General features: G+C 42.4%; 1 protein-coding gene across 3 annotated transcripts in view; it reads right to left on the bottom strand.

Annotated features, from left to right (window-relative positions):
- Positions 1-21468, bottom strand: part of LOC133408034 (ATP-dependent RNA helicase DDX19B-like) — a 51538-nt gene that overhangs the window by 6563 nt on the left and 23507 nt on the right. For 2 of the 3 annotated variants that reach the window (XM_061686512.1, XM_061686522.1), the window contains exons 2-7: positions 18290-18353; positions 18018-18207; positions 7033-7125; positions 1878-1980; positions 1677-1791; positions 1434-1611 (exon numbers count right to left, since the gene is read on the bottom strand). In XM_061686512.1, coding sequence (XP_061542496.1) covers positions 1434-1611; positions 1677-1791; positions 1878-1980; positions 7033-7125; positions 18018-18207; positions 18290-18335 — 725 coding nt within the window. In that variant the 5' untranslated portion in view covers positions 18336-18353. Of the gene's footprint in view, positions 1-1433; positions 1612-1676; positions 1792-1877; positions 1981-7032; positions 7126-18017; positions 18208-18289; positions 18364-18491; positions 18636-21468 lie in introns of those variants that run through there. The other variant, XM_061686531.1, reaches the window with a different exon arrangement.

The following is a 21468-nucleotide window of genomic DNA, read 5'->3' as shown; positions in this document are numbered from 1 at the left end:
AAGTTGTGACATAATCCTTAACAGCGCTCCGTTGCTTAATACAGTTAACCATAACATCCGTAAACTAATAAGATAATTGTAGCCGCGTTTCCTAATACAAAATGTACTAGCTGATCAGCTGTTGTCGCCGATGTTACGTGTGCTTCGCGGTTCCACTTGGGACCACAACCAGGGGCCCGACCCGCAGCACCTCAACACGAAAATACAAAAGACCAGTGCAACAAATACCACACCTTAAACATAAGTGTAGCAATAGAGGATGTAGGGAGGTAGGGAGAGTAGCCAAACATTATCCTCAAGTAAGAGTACTGTTACTTGACAATAATATGACTCAAGTAAAAGTAAATAGTAGTCCTCCTAAAAATTACTTAAGAGTAAAAAGTACACAGTGAAATTATTACTCAAGAACTGAGTAAATAGTGAGTAACTTCTGATTTTTTAACCACAGCAAAAACATACAAAAAATAAAATAAAATGTGAATGTACAAATTCTGATGATGCTGTGTGTGTGTATGCACAGTCAAAACTACCAAAAAACATCTGCAATTTACTGCACGGTATTTTCTCAAGTTATAAGTGAGCTGAAATAGCCACGTTTGGGCAGACAGTGCCAGACAAATACTACAATACATGAAATCTGTTGTTTTTGTTCATCTAAATGTAAACAAGAGTAGCGCGCCGTTGCTTTCATTGTAATGACCTTCCCAACATGGGCGCCACGTACGCGCGACGATCAGCGGGGCAGGCTAATCTAGTGTGAATAGCTATGTCCCGGAAGCCCAATGGAAGATGTTGTGTGAGGTCATGTGACTTTGTGTTGTTTGATTGGTGAACGATACTTAAAAGTCACTAGCGCTTAAATTGGATGACGCAAACAGCGCCCAATGTCGAAGTCGTAGTCTCGCACACGAAATAGTTGATGAATAAGCAATAATTGATAAATAAAAGTAGCGAGTGACATTTTGATCATTGTAATGGAGTAAAAGCACCGTGGACCTATTAATAGCAGAAGTGGCAGAAGTTTTTATCTGGTCTCGTCAACTCCTATGACTTTGAGTGCACAGCCGGAAACCCCAGTCCGCCACGGAGTTATATTCACAATTACATCTGTGTGTTGATGGTGGATGTGTGGAATGGCTCTAGCTGCCAGCATTCAAGGAGTACAAAACAGCCTATGACGTCAATGAAACCCCTCTTCCAGGAAAAACTTATCGGCTCAATACGATTTACATAAATGTCCTATTTTGAGTTGAAAATGGCGAATTTCACCGAAAGATGACTGATTTGCATTTATGCATATTAAACCCTCTGGGTTAAAAATGGGATATCACTTAAATTCATATGTAAGTCACGGCAGATGAGTGAATACTTGTGACAATATAGTGTATGTATCGAACCATCTATTTGCAGTACGTGTCTGGGATGTTCCTGACCTGTGGATGCGGATGCTCTGGTCACGATGACCCTGAGTGTCGATCATGACGTCGGCCTCATCCAGCACAAACATGGTTATCTTTTTGGCCTGAATGACTTTAAACTTAATACACCAGTCCAGGATGGTGCCCGGTGTTCCCACGACGATCTGTTCCTGCAACTGCCTGCCTCGCTCCACTGGGCAAACAGTGACACAGCCAACTCTTCAATTTGAGACGTAGAGATTGTGATAACTTTCTTACCTTTGTTGCCTCTGATGCCGTATGCCAGCTTGACGTCGGGGCAGTGTTTGCCCATCTGCTCCATCACCTGACCGATCTGCAGGGCAAGCTCGTATGTGGGGGCGATGCAAAGAGCCTGGGGGGGAGAGAAATAAATAAATAAAAGACTGAGTTGGCAAGCATCATCAACGTATGAACATATCAGCAGGTCACATGGCTGACCTGAGTCCACTTGTTGGCAGTGTTCACGTGACTGAGCATGGCCAGAGAAAAAGCAGCAGTTTTGCCTGTGCCTGACTGTGACTGGGCGATCAGATTCTGATGTCTGGAAGCAATGAGAAGAAAAAGTGTTATTTTCAAACATAAAATAATAATAATTAAAACATTTAGGTCATTTACAAATGCTTTGGTAAACTCCAGCCAAGTTAGATGTTCCAAAACTCAGGAGTGTGTAACGTCATAGTTTGAGCCTTTATCTCCTCACGCCAGCAAGTTTCATTCGTGTCACTGTATTTCCTTGTTGAGGTTGCTACATTTACTTAACGGCAGAGTATGACATTTATTGGAAGGAGTCTACTTAAAGAGGAGGCCCTAATTTGATTGTACATTTTAATCTGATTACAGACGTTTATCTCCGCTTGGCCAGCCATGGTTGCAGGCCTGGCCATCAGGCGCTCGCCTTCGAGCCCCAGCTCCAGGCGTGGCTTCATAGGGGGGCCCCGGTGACCTGTGTCCAGGCAAGGGAAACCTAAATCCATTTATAATATTCATCATCGGGTTCTTTTTTGCCGTGCTTTGTCTGGTCCCTCATCTAGGACCTGTTCGCCATTGGTGACCCTACCAGGGGCGTGAATCCCCAGACAACTCAGCTCCTAGGATCATTGGGACACACAAACCCCTCCACCACGACAAGGTGATGGCTCCAGGAGGGGTTAAAAAAAAACTAAAGCAACCGAACAAAACAAAATACAGAATGAACGTGGACCTTTGTCTTTTTAAACTCCAAAATTAATACCATCAAATGTCTTTGGTTTCAATTGTGTTACAGGTTTGGTCATATCAGTAACCATGTCATCAGTAAGACAATACAAAGTTACTCCCCCATCATTTATAGTAGACCTACCTGATAAAGTAGACTTTACGCTAATCTGATCGGTGTGATCGGTATCGGCCGATAATTAGCATTTTATACTGATCGGCTTTCATGTCATAATTCACCAAGCCGATCAATGACGTCATAGATTGGCTTTCACATTTTATAAATGTATGCCGCCATCGAGAGGTTATGAAAAAGCTATACACTTTCATACCACTATTCCACCGCCCCCTAGAGGTTATGAAATTTTTTTTACACTTTCACTCTAGTATGCCACCTCGAGGTTATGAAAAAGGTGTAGACTACACTTTCATTCCAATATGACAGGGGTACACATGACTGCATATATGTACAATTGTGCTCATAAGTTTACATACCCAGGCATAATTTGTGAAATATTGTTTATTTATTTATGTATTTATTTTTAAATACGACTGATTGCTGAACAACAACCATCATTCATTTCTTTATGGTTATGTTTTGTTTCATGATAGTGCTTTTCTGAAATGCTTGACAGTTTAATTTGAAATCCCATTAAAATAAAATGAAATGTCTTTCGCCTGATCCTTCTTGTTTTCTTCAAAGAATTGTAGATATCTTACAAATAAAATGCTTAACTTCAGAATAATGATTTGAAAAAAACTAAAACATAATACTTCATGTTTTGATCATATGGGTAGATGCAAAATCCTGCATTGTAAAAAGGCATTATACATAGGTAGAAGGGTTTTCCAGAAATTTGGGGTCAACTTTGGGGGTGCGCATTATACATGAGAAATTACGGTGTATACAATAAATAAAGAAGTCATAAAGTACACAAGCATATACAATAAATGAACAAGTCATGTAAATGAACACATTGCTCCATCTTGTGATCGGAGATTGTTTTTTTAAACTTGCTGATTGGTTATCGGTCCCAAAAGTCCTGATTGTGTAAAGCCTATGATAAAGTGGTACTTTATGTCCATATTTACTTAATATGTCTGTTGATCTGTTTTTTGCAAGAACGATTGTCCCCTGGTTGCATGTAATGTCATTGGTGTGTACATATTTTAATTATCAATACCGCTAATAGTAACTGTACTATATAGACACTCCTGTACGGTTGAAGCAAGTGCCATGTATTCTGCCTCGCAGGTGGAAAGCGCAACCGTGGGTTGTTTCTTCGTTTTCCACTAGAGAGCTAGTCTTTCTAATAAGCAGTTTCCTTTTGTACTGCGGCTGTCGAAGGGATCAACAGCCCAGTCAGAATCACTATAGGCCTGTAGACCTAGTTTCTCACTGTCATTTTCTTTTAAAACAACCCTTTTTCAGAAGTGCCTATGACTTTGAAGTACCTAAGCATGTGTTTCACAGTAACTCACTGCTCCTCTGTTCGAAGGAACATCTGTAATTTGACTTTTTTCCCCCAAAATTAAATATTTAAATGATCCCCCTCCAGGAGCGAAGATTCCATAATTTTCTTCAGGGGTTATAGATGAAAATGTCCCAACATTTTGGTCTCCTAAAGCCCATACCTTTATCTCATCTCCATCGAATGTCATTCGAGGCAACCTGCTTGTCCCTCATGAAGCCATGATGCTAGTTAGCTCTTCTTGCTAGCTAGCAGCCCCTTAGCAAGCTTCTTGTTGTAACTTTCTATCCAGTGAAAACTGACAAACTTTTCTTCCTAATGACTCCTGGGCACATAACCTGTTAAAGGACGTATTTAATCCTGTGAATTTTGGCACTTAGTCCAAAATTCTGTACTTACAAATGATGTCTGCAGAAAAAAATCCACCCCAAATAGACTTGGTAGTAATTTTAGGCTTGTTTTATGATGAAATATTGGATTTTCAGCCAGATTTTGGCCCACCCACATTTTGGACATGTCAGCCTGTCACAGTCACAGGTACAGGAGGCGAAGACATTTCCTCACCGAAGTATGATGTATTCTGGGGTGTTAGATTTGCCTATATTGAATGTTTGGATGTTTTTTTTTTTTTTTTTTTTTTTTTTTTTTTTTTTTTTAAATAAGTGAAAATAAATAGTGAAACATTTTTATCGGTGCTGAGGACCCCACCCAATCATTCGAGGGGCAGGATCGGGCCCAGGGGTCCAACCGAGAGCAGCCCGGTGGACGGGACACGTCCCACACGAGGGAACCAGGGTGGTCCGCCGGCCCCACCGAGGCACACCGACATCTGGCCACCCGGAGGAGACCGCAGGGACCCAATGCCAACCGCCGAACCCTGTTTTTTTAAAAATAACTATTGGGATTCAGATATTTATATATTATTATATATATTATATTTATATATTAATTTCTTTCCTTACCCACCGATGAGGCACAAGGTTAGTGTTTGTGATATTGTAAGACACGTTTGTGAATTTTGTCCCAATTCATTGTGATGTAAAGTTGCTATGGGGAAGTTTTAGCTCAATGTTAGCTTTTTTTCTGTCCTCGGCTCTTACATTGGTTTGAAGACTAAAATAGACGCTAAAAACCATCAGTGCAAAAGTGCAACCAACTGTTTACCTTGTTAGCTGTATCAATGTTGGCATAGACACATTTTATTGTTTCACTCACCCAATTGACTGAAAGCTCCGTGTGGTGTAAGTAGGTTCAGGCTCGGAGCGCGTCTGACACAAAACATCATGAACGCCTCCTTTGCACAATATAATCTTATTCCAAATGTTGCACTGAGGTGACTGGTCATTAATTTTAACAAAGTGAAGACACACTGTTCGCCGCCATTGGGCACAAGCACGTCTTCGTCCGTTTTCGACGCTTCTTCGTTGGTTTTGGCCACTTCTTCGAGAGCAGCGGACTAGGCATCAAAACTGGGAATCAACATTTTAAAATTTGAACGATACCGGGAGCACCGAAACGTTAGTCCCGGTTCCAGTCGGTTTTCGATTCCCAATCCTACTTTTTACCTGATTCCCTTACAAGAATCAAAGAAACTTCACTTGCACTGTGCAGTAAGAAGGTATTTATTTCCTAATCACACATGATGAATTTTTCGCTAAAAATGTACTGAATCGATTTCCAGCCACTGAATTGTTTCAGATCGTATCTTTCTAAATGAACCAATATCATCCTTGAATCGAATCGGCTACCACGAAGCGAATCATTGCTAAAACGAATCATTACACCCCTAGTTTAGATAAATGATTTCTACATAAATCACTTGCAATGCTGTGCAACTATTTTTCTTACACCATTACAGTTAACGGGTGTTTAACTGCGAGGTGTTACTTTTCCCACTGGCGGGCAAATTGTTCTTTTTGTGCAATACGCTTGGAATCAACAAAAAACTCCTATTAGCAAAACATAAAAAGGTGTGATGCACAAAATTTGCACAGATGTCAAGAGATTAGAGATTTATGGCCAGAGAATGCTGTGAATATAAATGACTGATTCGGATTAAAAAAAAAATACTGTTTGATTAGAAATGAATCTGGAAATGCCAGCATAATCATCATTATTTTAAATGTACTGAGGTTGTGCCTCAATATCAATGCAATCGCAGAGAAATGGACAAGCCATGGTTGCTTCAGGTGGGAGGAGACCGGTAGAAAGTCAGGATTTAGCATACAAAGTGAGCAGGGTTAGTTCAGTGTCTGTTACAAAGGCGGCTGAGTTGGAATTTCTCTTACCTGGGTCTTTGAAACTGATTGATCAGGTGTTCCCTGATCTCAGGGTCAACTTCCCCCAAGTTTTCACATAAGCTGCTTCCTTAAATACCCCCCCTGTTGAATGTTCTTTTATGGTTTTGGTCATGTTTTTATTATTTATTTACATGCGGTTGCTTATATAATCCTTTGTTTCTTTTAATTTTCAGATATCATTTTAGGTATACTTTTACTTTCACTTAGATTTTTCATTGACTGTAAATTATTATTTTAATTCAGTGTTTACTGTGAGCATGACGATAGATGTTAGAAAGATGGTGTTGGTGCTTTAAAAGCCTCTACTTTTTAAAGAGCTTTGCCGCCATCTTGAGGCATCAATTTGCAATTTTTTAAAAAGTTTTATTTTTTTGGGTGGGTGGGGGTGGTGTTGACAATTACATGTGGATTTTCACTTTTTCCGGCAGGGCTCGGGCCGTCCCCTGCAAATAGCCAGTTTCACTGTATAATACAACTAATTAATTAGGGTATATTATTAAATATTCCCCTTTGAATCATAAAAATGTTTGACAGTAAAAATATTGTACATTTCAATTAGAAATTGTCTGTCAAATTTTTGTCTGTTAATTGATAACTTCAAACTGTAAAACCGTAAAATTGACTCACGGCTGTGCCAGCATCATAGGTAGAGCCTTCTCCTGGATCATGGAAGGCCTGTTGAAGCCCATGTCATAGACCCCCGTCAACAACTCCGGTTTCCTATTCATGCAAGAAAAAAATAATTACAAACCAAAAATTACCAATCTTCCTCGGTAAGGAGTTGGAGAGGTGTGCTGAATGATGTTGCCAAGTTGAGCTGGCAAAGAAAGATCAATTTGGGACTACCACACTTGTTAATAATACAAGTTCAGCATCTCTCCATTTTCTGAGCCACTTATCCTCACAAGGGTCGCGGGAGTGCTGGAGCCTATCCCAGCTATCTATGGGCAGGAGGCGCGGTACACCCTGAACTGGTTGCCAGCCAATCGCAGGGCAGATATAAACAAACAATCATTTGCACTCACATTCACACCTAGGGGCAATTTAGAGTCGTCAATTTACCTTCCATGCATGCTTTTGGGATGTGGGAGGAAACCGGAGTGCCTGGAGAAAACCCACGCAGGCACGGGGAGAACATGCAAACGCCACAGGCGTGGCCGGGGATTGAACCCCGGTCCTCAGAACTGTGCGGCAGACGCTCTAACCAGTCGTCCACCATGCCGCCTTTCATTTCATTTCATTTCATTCAAACATATCATATATACATATATTAGGGATGTTACAATCACACTTTTTTGCACCAGAGTCTACATCTTTGATTTTAAGTCTCTGCAGATTTCATTCAAACATATCATATATACATATATTAGGGATGTTACAATCACACTTTTTTCCACCAGAGTCTACATCTTTGATTTTAAGTCTCTGCAGATACAGTCCCGATCCGATACATATCACTACCAAAACGCAACTTTTAATATTAAAAACAAAACAAAAAATAAAGTAGTCACAACTAAAATAATAATATTAAATCGAAATAAAAAACAATATACATTTAGCAAATCAAAATATATATATTTTTAAATGTAATTTACCCTAGGCAGGAAAATTTCAGTCTGAATTCATGTCAAACAGTCAGGGGTGAAAATGATAATCTGCTGCTCCTGCTGTGTGCACCTTGGCCTCTTAAGGCCAGTGTGGTGCGATGCATGTATGGAGCTACGTTTGTAGTTAAAAATAAATAAATAAAATAAAATTAAATAAATAATTAAAAAAAAATTTTTTTAAAAAAATAAAAAAAATTAAAAAAAAAAGAGAATAGAACGTCACGATAAAACAATTTAACTCGTGTTTCACATATATATCACATATATATATGAGTATTGTTAATTTAGTTTCTGTATGTGTTATTACGGAGTTTGTTATTTGAAGGTAAATCCCACCCGTGATCGAATGCTAATTATTCTAGCTAGCCTGTCAATGGGGGGTTCATTTGACTGTTAGCATTCAGCTGGCGATTTCTAAAACAATCATGTGTGTCTTATATTTAAATATATGTAGCATACATGCTCTCACCAGATGGCACCATGAGCCCCAACCTCGGACATTCCCGGTCTCTGCTCGCCCAACGAAACAGACGGCCACGGGGATGCCTGGTTTATCTCACACGGACGCTAAATGAATTACCAGCCAGTCGGAAGGAGCTCATCAAAGTGGAGAATAGAAATCCTGACTCCTCACCCTCAATCAGTTAGCAGCTACCCCAGAAACCTGGACTCCCAGGGCATGCCAAGATAAAAGTACAAGGCCATTTGTCCTCTGAAATGCAACTTGTTGAGACATCTGGGACAATGGATGTGTACCACCCCCTTTCGGCTTGGCATAAAGGCCAGAGCCCCCCTTTGTTTGTGGATCGCGCTTGTTCGACCATCCTGCCAAAGACTGGCTCAGCCAGGAAGCCCCACCTCTCACCACGAGGTGTTGAGGAGATATCGGACCTTTCCCGGCCCAGGGTACATTGCCAGCACCCCAAGCTACCCTTGCAGGTGCCTGGGCACCTCATGGGCAAGTTCCGTTGGGAAGTAAACGGGCGGCGCACATCCGCTCCAAGCGTCATGACAGCAGCGACACCTGAGCTTTGGCCGCGCTGCCTTGGAACTCTTTTTCTTGCTTTTTCTTTTTCCCTTCCTCCTTTTTACACCAAATCCACCTGTTCCCCGTGCGGACTGGACCGGCTGAACATACGGGAGATCGATCAACCTGCCTAAATTGTGTTCCATGCAACGTAAATCCAACTTGCAGTCTACTAAAAGTACAGATTGGTGCATATTTGGGTTTAAATTAACGAGAACATGAACTCCCTATGCATTGTCATGCTCATTTCCACCCTCACATCTCCTTTGCCAATGTTTGTCTGTCCTTTGTTCTGCTTTTCCCAGCATTGTTCCCCTGTAGATTCCCCTGTTAGATCTCATTAAATTTTCTATAAAAATCCATTACCTGTATCAGTTGTGTGTGTTTGGGTTGGACAAAAGACCTCTGCTTATTGAGAACTCATCTAATTCCTGTAGCAACCTTCAGATTACGAGAAAGAGCTTTTCGTCATTTTGTCCTGAAGTTTTACGCATCTAAAAAGAGACGTGGTGCCACTTTTCGAGATAAAATTTGATTCTAACGTTTAAACATAAACTCACGCTAAACCAGAAGTAACGCATGCATCGCTCCCAGCTTATTCTTTTCTAACGTTTAAACATAAACTCACGCTAAACCAGAAGTAACGCATGCATCGCTCCCAGCTTATTCTTTTCTCCTAAATTAATACAATTTTTATCCAAACCAATATACGCTACATATAAAATATGTGCAATTCTTTTTCTTGCATGTTTAATTTAACAGTAAACTACTCCTGGGGTATCATTAAACTAGTGATAGACCAATTATCGGCCTGGGCCGATGATCGGGGCCGATATTTGGCGTTTTGGGACATATCGCATCTCCCTTTTTTTTTTTTTTTTTTTTTTATAAATCTGACAGCCAATAATTTAATACTGGTTATTTTGCCTCTGATGCAGCCACGGCAAGTGGTGACTTTTCTTTCCAGCATTGTCCCGCCTACAGCACTACCTGATTGGTTACCAGTGCACAGCACTGCACGAGTAACTGGGTGAGAAAGTTTTACCTAATGGAGACTGTCCAGGGAGCAAATATACATGTTTCAAAGGTTGACAAAAACTGTAAAATATCCTAGTCCTCTACAAAGCTCAACTACTTATAACATTACTATGAGCCCATTAAGGTTATATACAAACATGTCACAGTCCCAGCAGACATGCCTTTTTAAGTTTTAATCGCGTGTGTTTGCTTACAGTAAATGTACGTTTGATCATGCACAGCGCATCGAGTTACCTTGTGTATTAAATGCACTGTATCACTAAAGCTGCCAGCGCCTTTGCTTGAGCTAACCCTTGCTAGTAGACAACGTGAAGAGGTTAGCTCACAGGCTAACACCTAGCTAGCTGCTAATTTGCTACGTCAACAATATTAGTTGTTCCGGGGGAAATATTTAACCACTTGAAACATGGTTGCTAAGAATATTGACAGGGAAATAGTCAGTGATAAAAGTAAGAAGTGTGTGTGTGTGTGTGTGTGAGAGAGAGAGAAAATACAATTCAATTAGTTTTATTGCAGGGAAGCACACCGTGCGAAGGGAGAATTGCGTGGGCATGACAGCAAAGCATTCGTGTCAAAAACTGTAGGGAAATAATGGCTGTTTAAATATTTCTGCTGCTACAGGAGGAGCAGGCAGCTGCATATGAACAGACGGGAATGATGGAAACAGCCACAATAGGCAGCTGAAGCTGGCTATAGGGACGTGTAATGTCACCTCCCTGGCAGGGAAGGAGCCAGAGCTGGTGTGTGAGGTCGAGAAGCTCCGACTAGATATAGTCGGGCTCGCCTCCACACACGGCTTGGGCTCTTTTACCAGTCCCCTCGAGAGGGGTTGGACTCTCTTCCACTCTTAGAGGCGCCGAGGAGGTGTGGGTAATACAGCAGTTCAGAGTACCCTCCCTTTTGGGAGTCCTTGGAGGGGGCTGCTGGAGAACAGTTGTTCTGCTGGGGGACTTCAATGCTCAAGTGGGCAATGACAGTGAAACCTGGAAGGGTGTGATTGGGAGGACCGCCCCCCCCCCCCCCCCCGATCAGAACCAGAGAGGTGTTCTATTATTGAACTTCTGTGCTCATCACGGATTGTCCATAACGAACACCATGTTCAGAAGCATAAGGGTGTCCACACGTGCACTTGGCACCAGGACACCCCAGGTCGCAGTTCGATGATCAACTTTGTGGTCGTGTCATTGGACTTGCAGCTGCATGTCTTGGACACTCGGGGGAAGAGAGGTGTGGAGCTGTCAACTGATCACCACTTGGTGGTGAGTTGGCTCCGATGGGGGAATATGCCGGTCCGACGTGGCAGGCCCAAACGTATTGTGAGGGTCTGCTGGGAACGTCTGGCAGAATCCCCTGTCAGAAGGAATTTCAACTCCCACCTCCGACAGCACTTGTTCATGTTCCAGGGGAGGCAATGTGGACTCAATGTGGGGACTCAATGTCCCCACATTGAGTCCGAGTGGACCATGTTCCGCTCCTCCATTGCTGAGGCGGCCAACCGGAACTGTGGCCGTAGGGCATGTCGTGCCGGCAATCCCCGAACCCATTGGTGGACACCAACGGTGAGGGATGCCGTCAACAATCGGCATCTTAACTTAATTTCTTTAAGTTAAGATGCCGATTGCAAAAGACGAGATTTTAAGGAAGTCAAACAACCTGATGAATGTTTTATTTTTTTTAGTCAACTATTTTTTTCAGTTTGCTTCTTTTTAACTTGAAATAGAACACGTTTATTAAATGTACCAAATATTCAACATTTTCTTTAAAAATAAAATGGGTTGTGTTCAATGGAATTTTTTCTCTCAAAATAATACATTTTAGAGCCGTAATTGCGATACCGCAATATGTTTGCTCCAGGTTATCATACAATCAGAATCTGATCCCCGCCCATGCCTAAGCGGGACCGTACAAAAAAAGAATGAACCGTGACTTTGAATTTTGTGCAATACAGTAACATCCCAGTCAGTTCTGTCGACTGTGTAACTGAAGTACAGTAAGCATTACCTGGCTTCTCACCAGGATATGCCAGCGTGCTCTTCCTGATAATTACGCACCGTGTCGAAAGAGTCTCAGTTTACTTAAGAGACTCATCAGCACAGATATGAATAGGTAGATATGATGTGCCCATTTTGAGCTGCGTGCCTATGGCGACGCTAAGCTAGGGAGGCCAACGTTGCCAGCGCATTCCATGTGTATGGACGGCAAGAAAACTAAATGAAAAAGGATGCCGGCACATTGTGCTGCATACAGTTGCACGCCATGCTGTACAATCACAAGGGGATAACATTTCCAAGGTATTTTTTTCCCCCCTCACTTTTTATAAAAATATTCTGTATTGATAGCACACGCTTTGGTGTTGACAATAAAAGTTAATATTGTAAAACTCCATTGAAAACAACAACAACTTAATTCCAATGGCTTTGCATTGCCTTTGATGGGAATATCGACCTCCCCAACATGGCCACCATGTAGGCACGTCGGTTAGCGCATCTACTCTTAATGTCTATGCTCATCAGCACGGCTGAGTGTCTCTGTATTCTTCATCTCTAATGGTGAAGAACCACGACAAGAGCTGCAAAGCAATGTTTGCCATCTGGCAGTGAACAGCTTCATTACAACTCACTGACCATGCATTGTAGGAGAAGTGTTTTTAGAATGTTCAGAAATGAATCGAGAGGCCACTCCGAGTGTGGATGCGGGCCACATGCCAGTGCCCCATTCCTGAGCCAAAGCCATCTAGTAGTTCGTGAGAAATAGCGTTACCAGTAAAATAACGTAGTTCTATTACAAAGTTCCTGTTAGCATGGCAACAAAGGCTGATATTTTCACAATTTTTAAATTGTGGGTTCATATATTATTTCCAGATTTGTATAGCTATGCCTCATTATTTTACTTTTTTTGGGGGGGTGGGGCGATACAGACTATCCCTTGAAATAAAATTTTAACAATTTACGCTAATTAGTGCCTTTAAATGAGCATGTTCATAGGAAATAAGTTCAAAATGAAATTCAGAATGGCCAGTTATATTAGTGTGTGAATTATTGTAGAGATATATTGAGAAATAATGAAATTATACTGTTTTACTCTATTCTGAAGGCGTTTTTTGACCAGATTTTCAGAAGGCAATATCACACGAAAGGCCGGTTTTCCCCACACAAAAAGCTAAATTTCTCCAGAACCCATCATCCGATTTTCTACATTGAAGTTGAGGTTGAAGTAGGCATTCCAACCAGACTGCATTTTGACAGATTGTCATTTTTGGGTAATCTTGTCACGTTGCTACTAGGGATGGGTAACGAGAATTGGTGGGAACAGGCCCCAAAGTTAACGAAACCTTGGAATCGTTCCCTTATCAATTCTATTTGAATTGATGACATCATTGCGCATTTTACACAGCATACGCATCGCATGGATCAGTCGGCATTCACACAACTACTGGCCTCAAGCGGTATTAATATGCTACATCACACCAAGTATTCTAAAAGGTGCCAGATTGCCACCAGGAGCAGCAGTAAACAACTAAAATCAACACCAATGAACTATAAATGACTAGAAACTACACCACTTTAACTATTAAACCCTATCTGAACAAAATAACAAAGATGGGTTTTAACGCAGTCCAAATCTGATACAGTAATTTTAACTATAGAAGTGCATTCTGTGGAACAGCGCATGCAAATTTTCCAGGTGTTACGCTAAAACACACCGTGCCAGAAACTGCGACCCGAAGTTTCCCTTGGCTGCTAAGGGGTAGTATGGTGTCATGCATGCGTGGGAATGCACGTTTCTGTAAACTTAAGAGAAGAACAACATCACAATAGAACTTTATTAAACTTGTTTTTCACAGATTATGAAGAATATATGCCTGTGAGTATTGTTATATAAGCTGTCTGTATGTGTCACTATGGAGTATGTGTGTGAATATTCGTTATTTGAAGGTAAATCCCACGTGAATCCAAATTTTAGCTAGCCCGTCAATAGGACTTTCCATTGAGTGTTAGCATTAAGCTAGGAATTTCAAAAACGATGTCCGTCTTGTAATTCAATATACAATGCGTGTAATTATTTTTGTTGTGCATTTAGCTTTACAGTAAACTCCAAATGGGGTGTCATTAAATAGCTTAAGACATGCTGAGGGAGGGCAGAAGAACATAAATCACACGCTTACTGCAAGATTCATAGGATGCGTTCAGGGTGCGTTTACAACAGGAACTTGCATACACAACCCCCGACATGGCATATTAGTTGCTTTTCTTCGATGACAACATTTATATATTATAACGAGAAGCCTGGATATAATATCTCGCAGGTCTTTTTTTATTTTATTGTTTCAACTTTTTTTATTATTATTTAAAGTTGCCTGGATGCTTTTTCTCCCCCTAACTACAAATTAGAGAATCGATAAAGAATTTAATCATTGAGCAATATCGAAAATGGCTAGTTGCTACTAGCAATAGCATTTGCCATACGTCATATACACTCACGCTGTCTCTCCAGAAATTCAATTGGTAATAGACACCTATATAAAACTTACCACCAATAAGAGCAAAGCTATTTTTCCATACTCAAATTAAGGAGAACAGCAATCCAATCAGAGCAAAACGTCTTTACATATCGAATATTAATGAGCAATCCAGTCATCTCATCAGCCAGGCACTTTAGACCAACTAGAATACAGGAAGTCCTCGAGTTACGACGTACTCGACCTACGACGTTTGTACTTTACAATGCCCGTGCCTCGTCCGCCATTTTGTCCCCAGCACCAGTGTTTCTGCTTAACTAGTGCATAGTGTTCATCTGTGTTTGTGCGCCGGGAGTATCTTTGCCTTTTTCGCCCTCCTCTTTTCACACTCTCAGCAGTAATGGTAAGTAATGAATCTTATTGTTTTTAATTTTAATGTATTTTAGTTTCTTTATACGAATTGTTACCCTTTCCTGCTACAGTAACCTGACCGTGGTCGGGAGACGCAGGGGAGACGCCTACTCCAGGGCCGAGGTTGTCCTCCTCTGGGTGAACTCCCTTCTCTCGTGGCACAGCTGAGCTGGGTGGCGGCAAAAATAAAGGCACGAAGCACCGATTTGCTGCTTTAATGGCTTTATTAGCTCCTCCGCTAATTGCTACTCTTCCCTGGTCGCCGTCACTTTACTTGCCACTGTACACACTCGCACCTGCGCGCACTCCTTCACAGTCCCGTCTCACTCACACATCGACGCACACGCCCACACACACTGAGCTTGCTGTCACAGTCATGTGGGACAATACGGAAATTCGGGTTACGACGCGGAAATTCGGGTTACGTCGCCAGCGTAGGAACGGAACTCGTTCGTAAATCGAGGACTTCCTGTAGCTTGAAAAAGGGCATCCTTGGCATTTCCATCCCAAATTATCTTGCCAATTGGATAAAAGTACATCAAATATTTATATACAGTATACATATAAAACAGGTGTAGCATGAGAAATTTGAAGGGTTCTTGGTCTGGTTGGGGTTGTCAGTGCACAGCTGGCTACGGTAACGTGGCTTTTAATCAAAGCCAGCTTATTAAGATACATTTCCCCCCCAAGCAAATTAATGAACTTGAATGTGATTTTGGGGTGGTGTTGTGTTGATGATGGTGCGCAATGGTGTATGATAGCAACTAGACTACACCGATTTTAATCGGGCTGATCGGTATCGGCCAATATTTAGCATTTTATGCTGATCGGCTTTAATGTCATAATTCGCCGATCCGATCAATGACGTCATTGATCGGCTCCGCAAAAGACATTTACTCCGCGTCGGCGCGTGCACAGTATATTTGAATCCAAACGCTAGTTTATTTTTTTAGCCTTGTTGCGTGTCTTTTGATGTACTACTGTAAATATCTGACGGCTGAAGTTATTTATAAAAAAATTAAAAGTAATTTTTTTTTTTTTTAAATAAATAAATAAACATCTCGGCAGTGTGGGACAGACAACACGTCGGACACAGGCAACACGTAATGCCCGGATCAGACAACAAGACAAATGATCTCTTTCAAGATTGCACTGTCAGACTACTGCAATAAAATCTTGTATTCTGATACCACTGCATCCCGTTTTTTACGATCATTGGGCTTTATCTCGTCAACTCAAATTCGACCGGGTACACTCGTTACCGTGGCGACAACAACAAGAGTGGAGCGAACAGACTGCATTATAAGGACAAAATGAGGGAAAACGTGTGTTGGTGGTCCCGGTGCTCAGGTCAGGAGGACGTTCGTTGAAGGCTTGCTTGAGGTATTTTCACGTACTTTTAAAAGGATACCGCTCACAAGCAGGCAATAAAATGTTATGTAGCCTAGCAAGCTAGTGATACCACGAATGGTTGGACGTAAACATGCCGCTGTTCTGTCGAATCATGCTCTAAAGTTTCGATGTGGGTGAAGTAATTTAATTAAAAATAAAGTAATCTAATTACAGTAACTTAGCACCCATTATTTCTGTCATGTAATGTTGGTTTGACCTGACTGATTAGAATACACGATCTGACTAGAGCAGTGATTTCCAACCTTTATGGAGCCAAGGAACATATTTTACAATTTAAAAAAATCTAACAGCACACCAACAAAAATGTACGGAGCCCCCCTGGTGCCATGGTATGAGAAAAATAAAATTCATTGATAATCTGTTCCCTCAGTTTAGTAATCCGTTCCCTCAGTTTAGTAAACTGTACCCTCAGTTTAGTAATCCGTGGGATGTAGGATATATCACGACATGACAATTTATACACAGAATTCACACGAGTAAGAATATAACATACAAATAGAATTTACTTCACTTGACAGATATACGTAGGTACGGAGCCCCCCTGGTGCCAAGGTATGAGAAAAATAAAATTCATTGATAATCTGTTCCCTCAATTTAGTAATCCGTTCCCTCAATTTAGTAAACTGTACCCTCAGTTTAGCAAATGTCTGGGGCTCCGTATACCTACGTATATCTGTCAAGTGAAGTAAATTCTATTTGTATGTTATATTCTTACTCGTGTGAATTCTGTGTATAAATTGTCATGTCGTGATATATCCTACATCCCATTTTTTCAACTGAAAGGCAATATTGCTGTCGTTCGAGGGGGTTGATCATTATACAGCAGTACTAGCAGGACTGGCTACAATTAGCCTGCGTGTTTCCTAAACACAGTACGGATTACTAAACTGAGGGTACAGTTTTCTAAACTGAGGGAACGGATTACGAAACTGAGGGAACGGATTACGAAACTGAGGGTACAGTTTACGAAACTGAGGGTACGGATTACTAAACTGAGGGTACGGATTACTAAACTGAGGGAACAGATTATCAATTAATTTTATTTTTCTCATACCTTGGCACCAGGGGGGCTCTGTAAAAATGTCACAAAAAGTGGATACATTAATTACTGTATGTACTTCCTGCCATCTAATAGAAGACCATTAATTTGTTCTGTCTGTCACTATGCCTCACTGGGATAAATAGATGAACAAAGATACATTATTTATTGTAAATATAATGTTTTGAGCAATGAAGTATACAATTATATACAGTAAATGAACAGGTCATTTAAATGGACACATTCTCCATCTTCGATCTGTATTTTAAACTCGCTGATCGGTCCCAAAAATCCTGATCGTGTAAAGCCTAATAGCAACACAGTTATCATACCAACTTGACCGATGCAGTGTTTGGTAACTCAAACAAAATGGTATTTATTTTGATTTCCTGAAAAGTAGTGATTTTTGAGAGGCAAGGATTCTTCTCGACAGCGATGACAAATATTTTGTATGAGATTTTTCCAATGTAAAATATGCGCCTTCGCTCAATAAAGGTTGGGAAACACCGCCCTAGACTACCGTGCTGGCAAATGGTACGGTTCCTTTTCTGGAAATGCATTTGTTCAGGCTTATGATACGCTTGCAATGGAGTTTGGCCTCCATGGAAATGGACTCACAGGCGCAGCTCCTCGAAGGTCTTGACGGAGAACAGCGGAGAGGTGGGGTCCCGCTGCAGGACCTCGACCTCATGTCTACTCCTTACTAGAGTGCGGCGGATAATTTTGTTGAGCAGGGACACTTCAGCCAGGTCAACTTTGTCTCCTTCCCACTTTCGATCTTGTCCGCCCATGTCCCTCTCGAAATTTCCTACGCAGCCACCAGATTGGGGGGGGGGAAAGCCATTAGTTGATGAAAAACGGAGTGGAAACGTTGATTTTTCGTCACGTACCGTTTACATCTCTGGCGATGTTCCCTGGACGATTCACCAGAGTCATCTTCTTTGTGGGATCAAACTGTTGAGAAAAAAGATGATTAGTTTTAATAAGTTACTAAAGTGCTTGGCAAACTTTTAGCTAGCTCTCATCCAGCTTCCCAGAGCACGTCAGATAGCCATCATTAAAAATAAAAAAAAAAAATCACCTGCACTGCGAGCAGAGTTGGCCTCCTGCATATCTGCCTCGTGCGCCCACGAGTCCTTGAACATGTTGATAATATTAACGGCAAACTTAATATAAGTTGAAGCTTTCCAGAAGAATTTACGGGTCGATGTGGCCTGATGTCCGGTGAACGAGGTGACAAATAATTAGTCCCGACGAGAAACGACAGCGACCTGCCTGCACAACTCTTGTGGTGGCGATGCCTTCACAGACATCCGGGGAAATACGCTTTTCGGCATTGAGGACCAACATCGACCTAATCCAGACGATTTTGTTTTTAACTTTACATCAGTGTTGCTGTCACTCAAATTACTCGATTTATTTCACTGTCACAGTCAAATAAATAGCGCATATATTTCCCCTTCCCAAAATGTTTTTAATCTCTTTTATATAGAATGGAATGTGTTCTCTCAAACCACATTCCGATGGTGTTGGAACGGTCCACTATTTTAAAGCGGGACCACTCTACTAATGCGTTTCTGTCATCGAAAACAGTCAATGAAAACATTATTATCAAATATTGAATTTCCCTCGAATAACTAATAATTAATAAATGAAAAAATCATATTTGACCCCAAACAAGAAAATTGGTTGTACTGCCTTTTCAATTTGTTGTATAGTTAGCTAAACTCATTTTTCATGAGCCAGGAAGATGAGAGTCCTTACTCCTTTAGTAACTACCACAATGATTTAGAGCAGTGATTATTAGCTGGTTGGTCGGGACCTAAAAGTGAGTTGTGGACAGCTAGTAAAAAAAACAGGACATTGGTTGTATACGTATTCTGATTTTTTCATACGAGATAAGTAACAGGAAATGTTACTCACTTGTGCTCAAGTCACTAGTTTACACATACCGTGCATCTAAGCCTCTGGTTAGCGGGGAACATGGCAAGCAATATGCTTTCATTTGAAACAGCATTTAAAAATATGACGCACTGTTCATGTTTTCAGAGGCTATTTTTATCCATTCACCCATTTTCCTCCGCTTATCCGAGGTCGGGTCGCGGGGGCAGCAGCCTCAGCAGAGAAGCCCAGACTTCCCTCTCCCCAGCCACTTCCATCAGCGTGTCCAGGATCGTCCCCGGGGTCTCTTCCCGGTGGGACGTGCCCGGAACACCTCACCAGGGACAAGGCGTTCGGGAGGGATCCTAATCAGATGCCCGAGCCACACAAAACATCTAAGTCCTCTCAATGTGGAGGAGCAGTGAGCTCTGAGCCCCTCCCGGATGACCGAGCTTCTCACCCTATCTTTAAGGGAGAGCCCGGACACTCTGCGGAGGAAACTCATTTTGACCGCTTGTATCCGGGATCTTGTTCTTTTGGTCATGACCCACAACTCGTGACCATAGGTGAGAGTAGGAACGTAGCTCAACCGGTAAATCAAGAGCTTCCCCTTTCGACTTAGCTCTTTTTTTACCACAACAGACCGATACAAAGTCCGCATCACTGCAGACGCTGCGCCGATCCACCTGATCTTATCCCTGACCTGAAGAGGGCAATCCACCCTTTTCCAATCGAGGACTATGGTCTCAGATTTGGAGGTGCTGATTGTTATCCCAGCCGCTTCACACTCTGATGCAAACCGCTCCAGTTAGAGTTGGAGATCATGGCTTGACAAAGCCAACAGAACCACATTATCTGCAAAAAGCAGAGATGCAATACTGAGGCCACCAAACCGGACCCCCTCTACATCTCGGCTACGCCTAGAAATTCTGTCCATAAAAGTTATGAACAGAATCAGTGTCAAAGGGCAGCCTTGGCAGAGTCCAACCCTCACCGGAAACGAGTCCGACTTACTGCCGGCAATGCGGACCAAACTCTGACACTGGTCGTACAGGGACCGAACAGCCCGTATCAGGGGATTCGGCACCCCATACTCCCGAAGCACCCTCCCCACAGAACTCCCTGAGGGACACGGTCAAACGCCTTCTCTGAGTCCACAAAACACATGTAGACTGGTTGGGTAAACACCCATGCACCCTCGAGGACCCTGCGGAGGGTGTAGAGCTGGTCCACTGTTCCACGGCCAGGACGAAAACCACACTGCTCCTCCTGAATCTGAGATTCGACTTCCCGACGCACCTTCCTCCCCAGCAACCCTGAGTAGACCTTAACAGGAAGGTCGATGAGTGTGAGCCCCCTGTAGTTGGAACACACCCTCCAGTCCGGCTTTTTAAAAAGTGGGACCCCCATCGCAGTCTGCCAATCCAGAGGCACTGTTCCCGATGTCCACGCGATATTGCAGAGGCGTGTCAACCAGGACTGCCCCACAACATCCAGAGCCTTTAGGAACTCTGGGAAAATCTCATCCACCCCCGGGGCCTTGCCACCAAGGAGCTTTTTAACCACCTCGGTGACCTCAACCCCAGAGATAGGAGAGCCCCGCCTCAGAGACCCCAGACTCTGCTTCCTCATGGGAAGCCGTGTCGGTGGAATTGAGGAGGTCTTCGAAGTATTCTCACAACGTCCCGAGACGAGGTCAGCAGTGCCCCATCCCCACTATACACTATTGATGGTGCACTGCTTTCCCCTCCTGAGACGCCGGATGGTGGACCAGAATTTCCTGGGAATTTTACCAGGGTTCAGGGATTGACGCCACGACAGGCACCAACTACCTTACGGCCACAGCTCTGGTCGGCCGGCTCAGCAATGGAGGCACGGAACATGGTCCACTCGGACTCAATGTCTCCCGCCTTCCCCGAGACGTGGGTGAAGTCCTGCCGGAGTTGGGAGTTGAAACTCCCTGGAAGAGCTGGTTGAAGTGGCTGGAGAGAGGGAAGTCTGGGCATCCCTTCTAAAGCTACTGCCCCCACAACCCGACCTCGGATAAGCGGTAGAAAATGGATGGATGGATGGAAAGCACAGAGCCTAGAATTGAATGTGGGGACTTTGAATGTTGGGACTATGACAGGAAAATCTCTGGAGTTGGTTGACATGATGATTAGGAGAAAGGTTGATATATTGTGTGTCC

Source organism: Phycodurus eques, chromosome 1 (genome assembly GCF_024500275.1).
Source record: "Phycodurus eques isolate BA_2022a chromosome 1, UOR_Pequ_1.1, whole genome shotgun sequence".
Lineage (NCBI taxonomy): Eukaryota > Metazoa > Chordata > Actinopteri > Syngnathiformes > Syngnathidae > Phycodurus > Phycodurus eques.
Note: the sequence above shows the minus strand (reverse complement) of the source record. Positions and strands in the feature narration are given on the sequence as shown.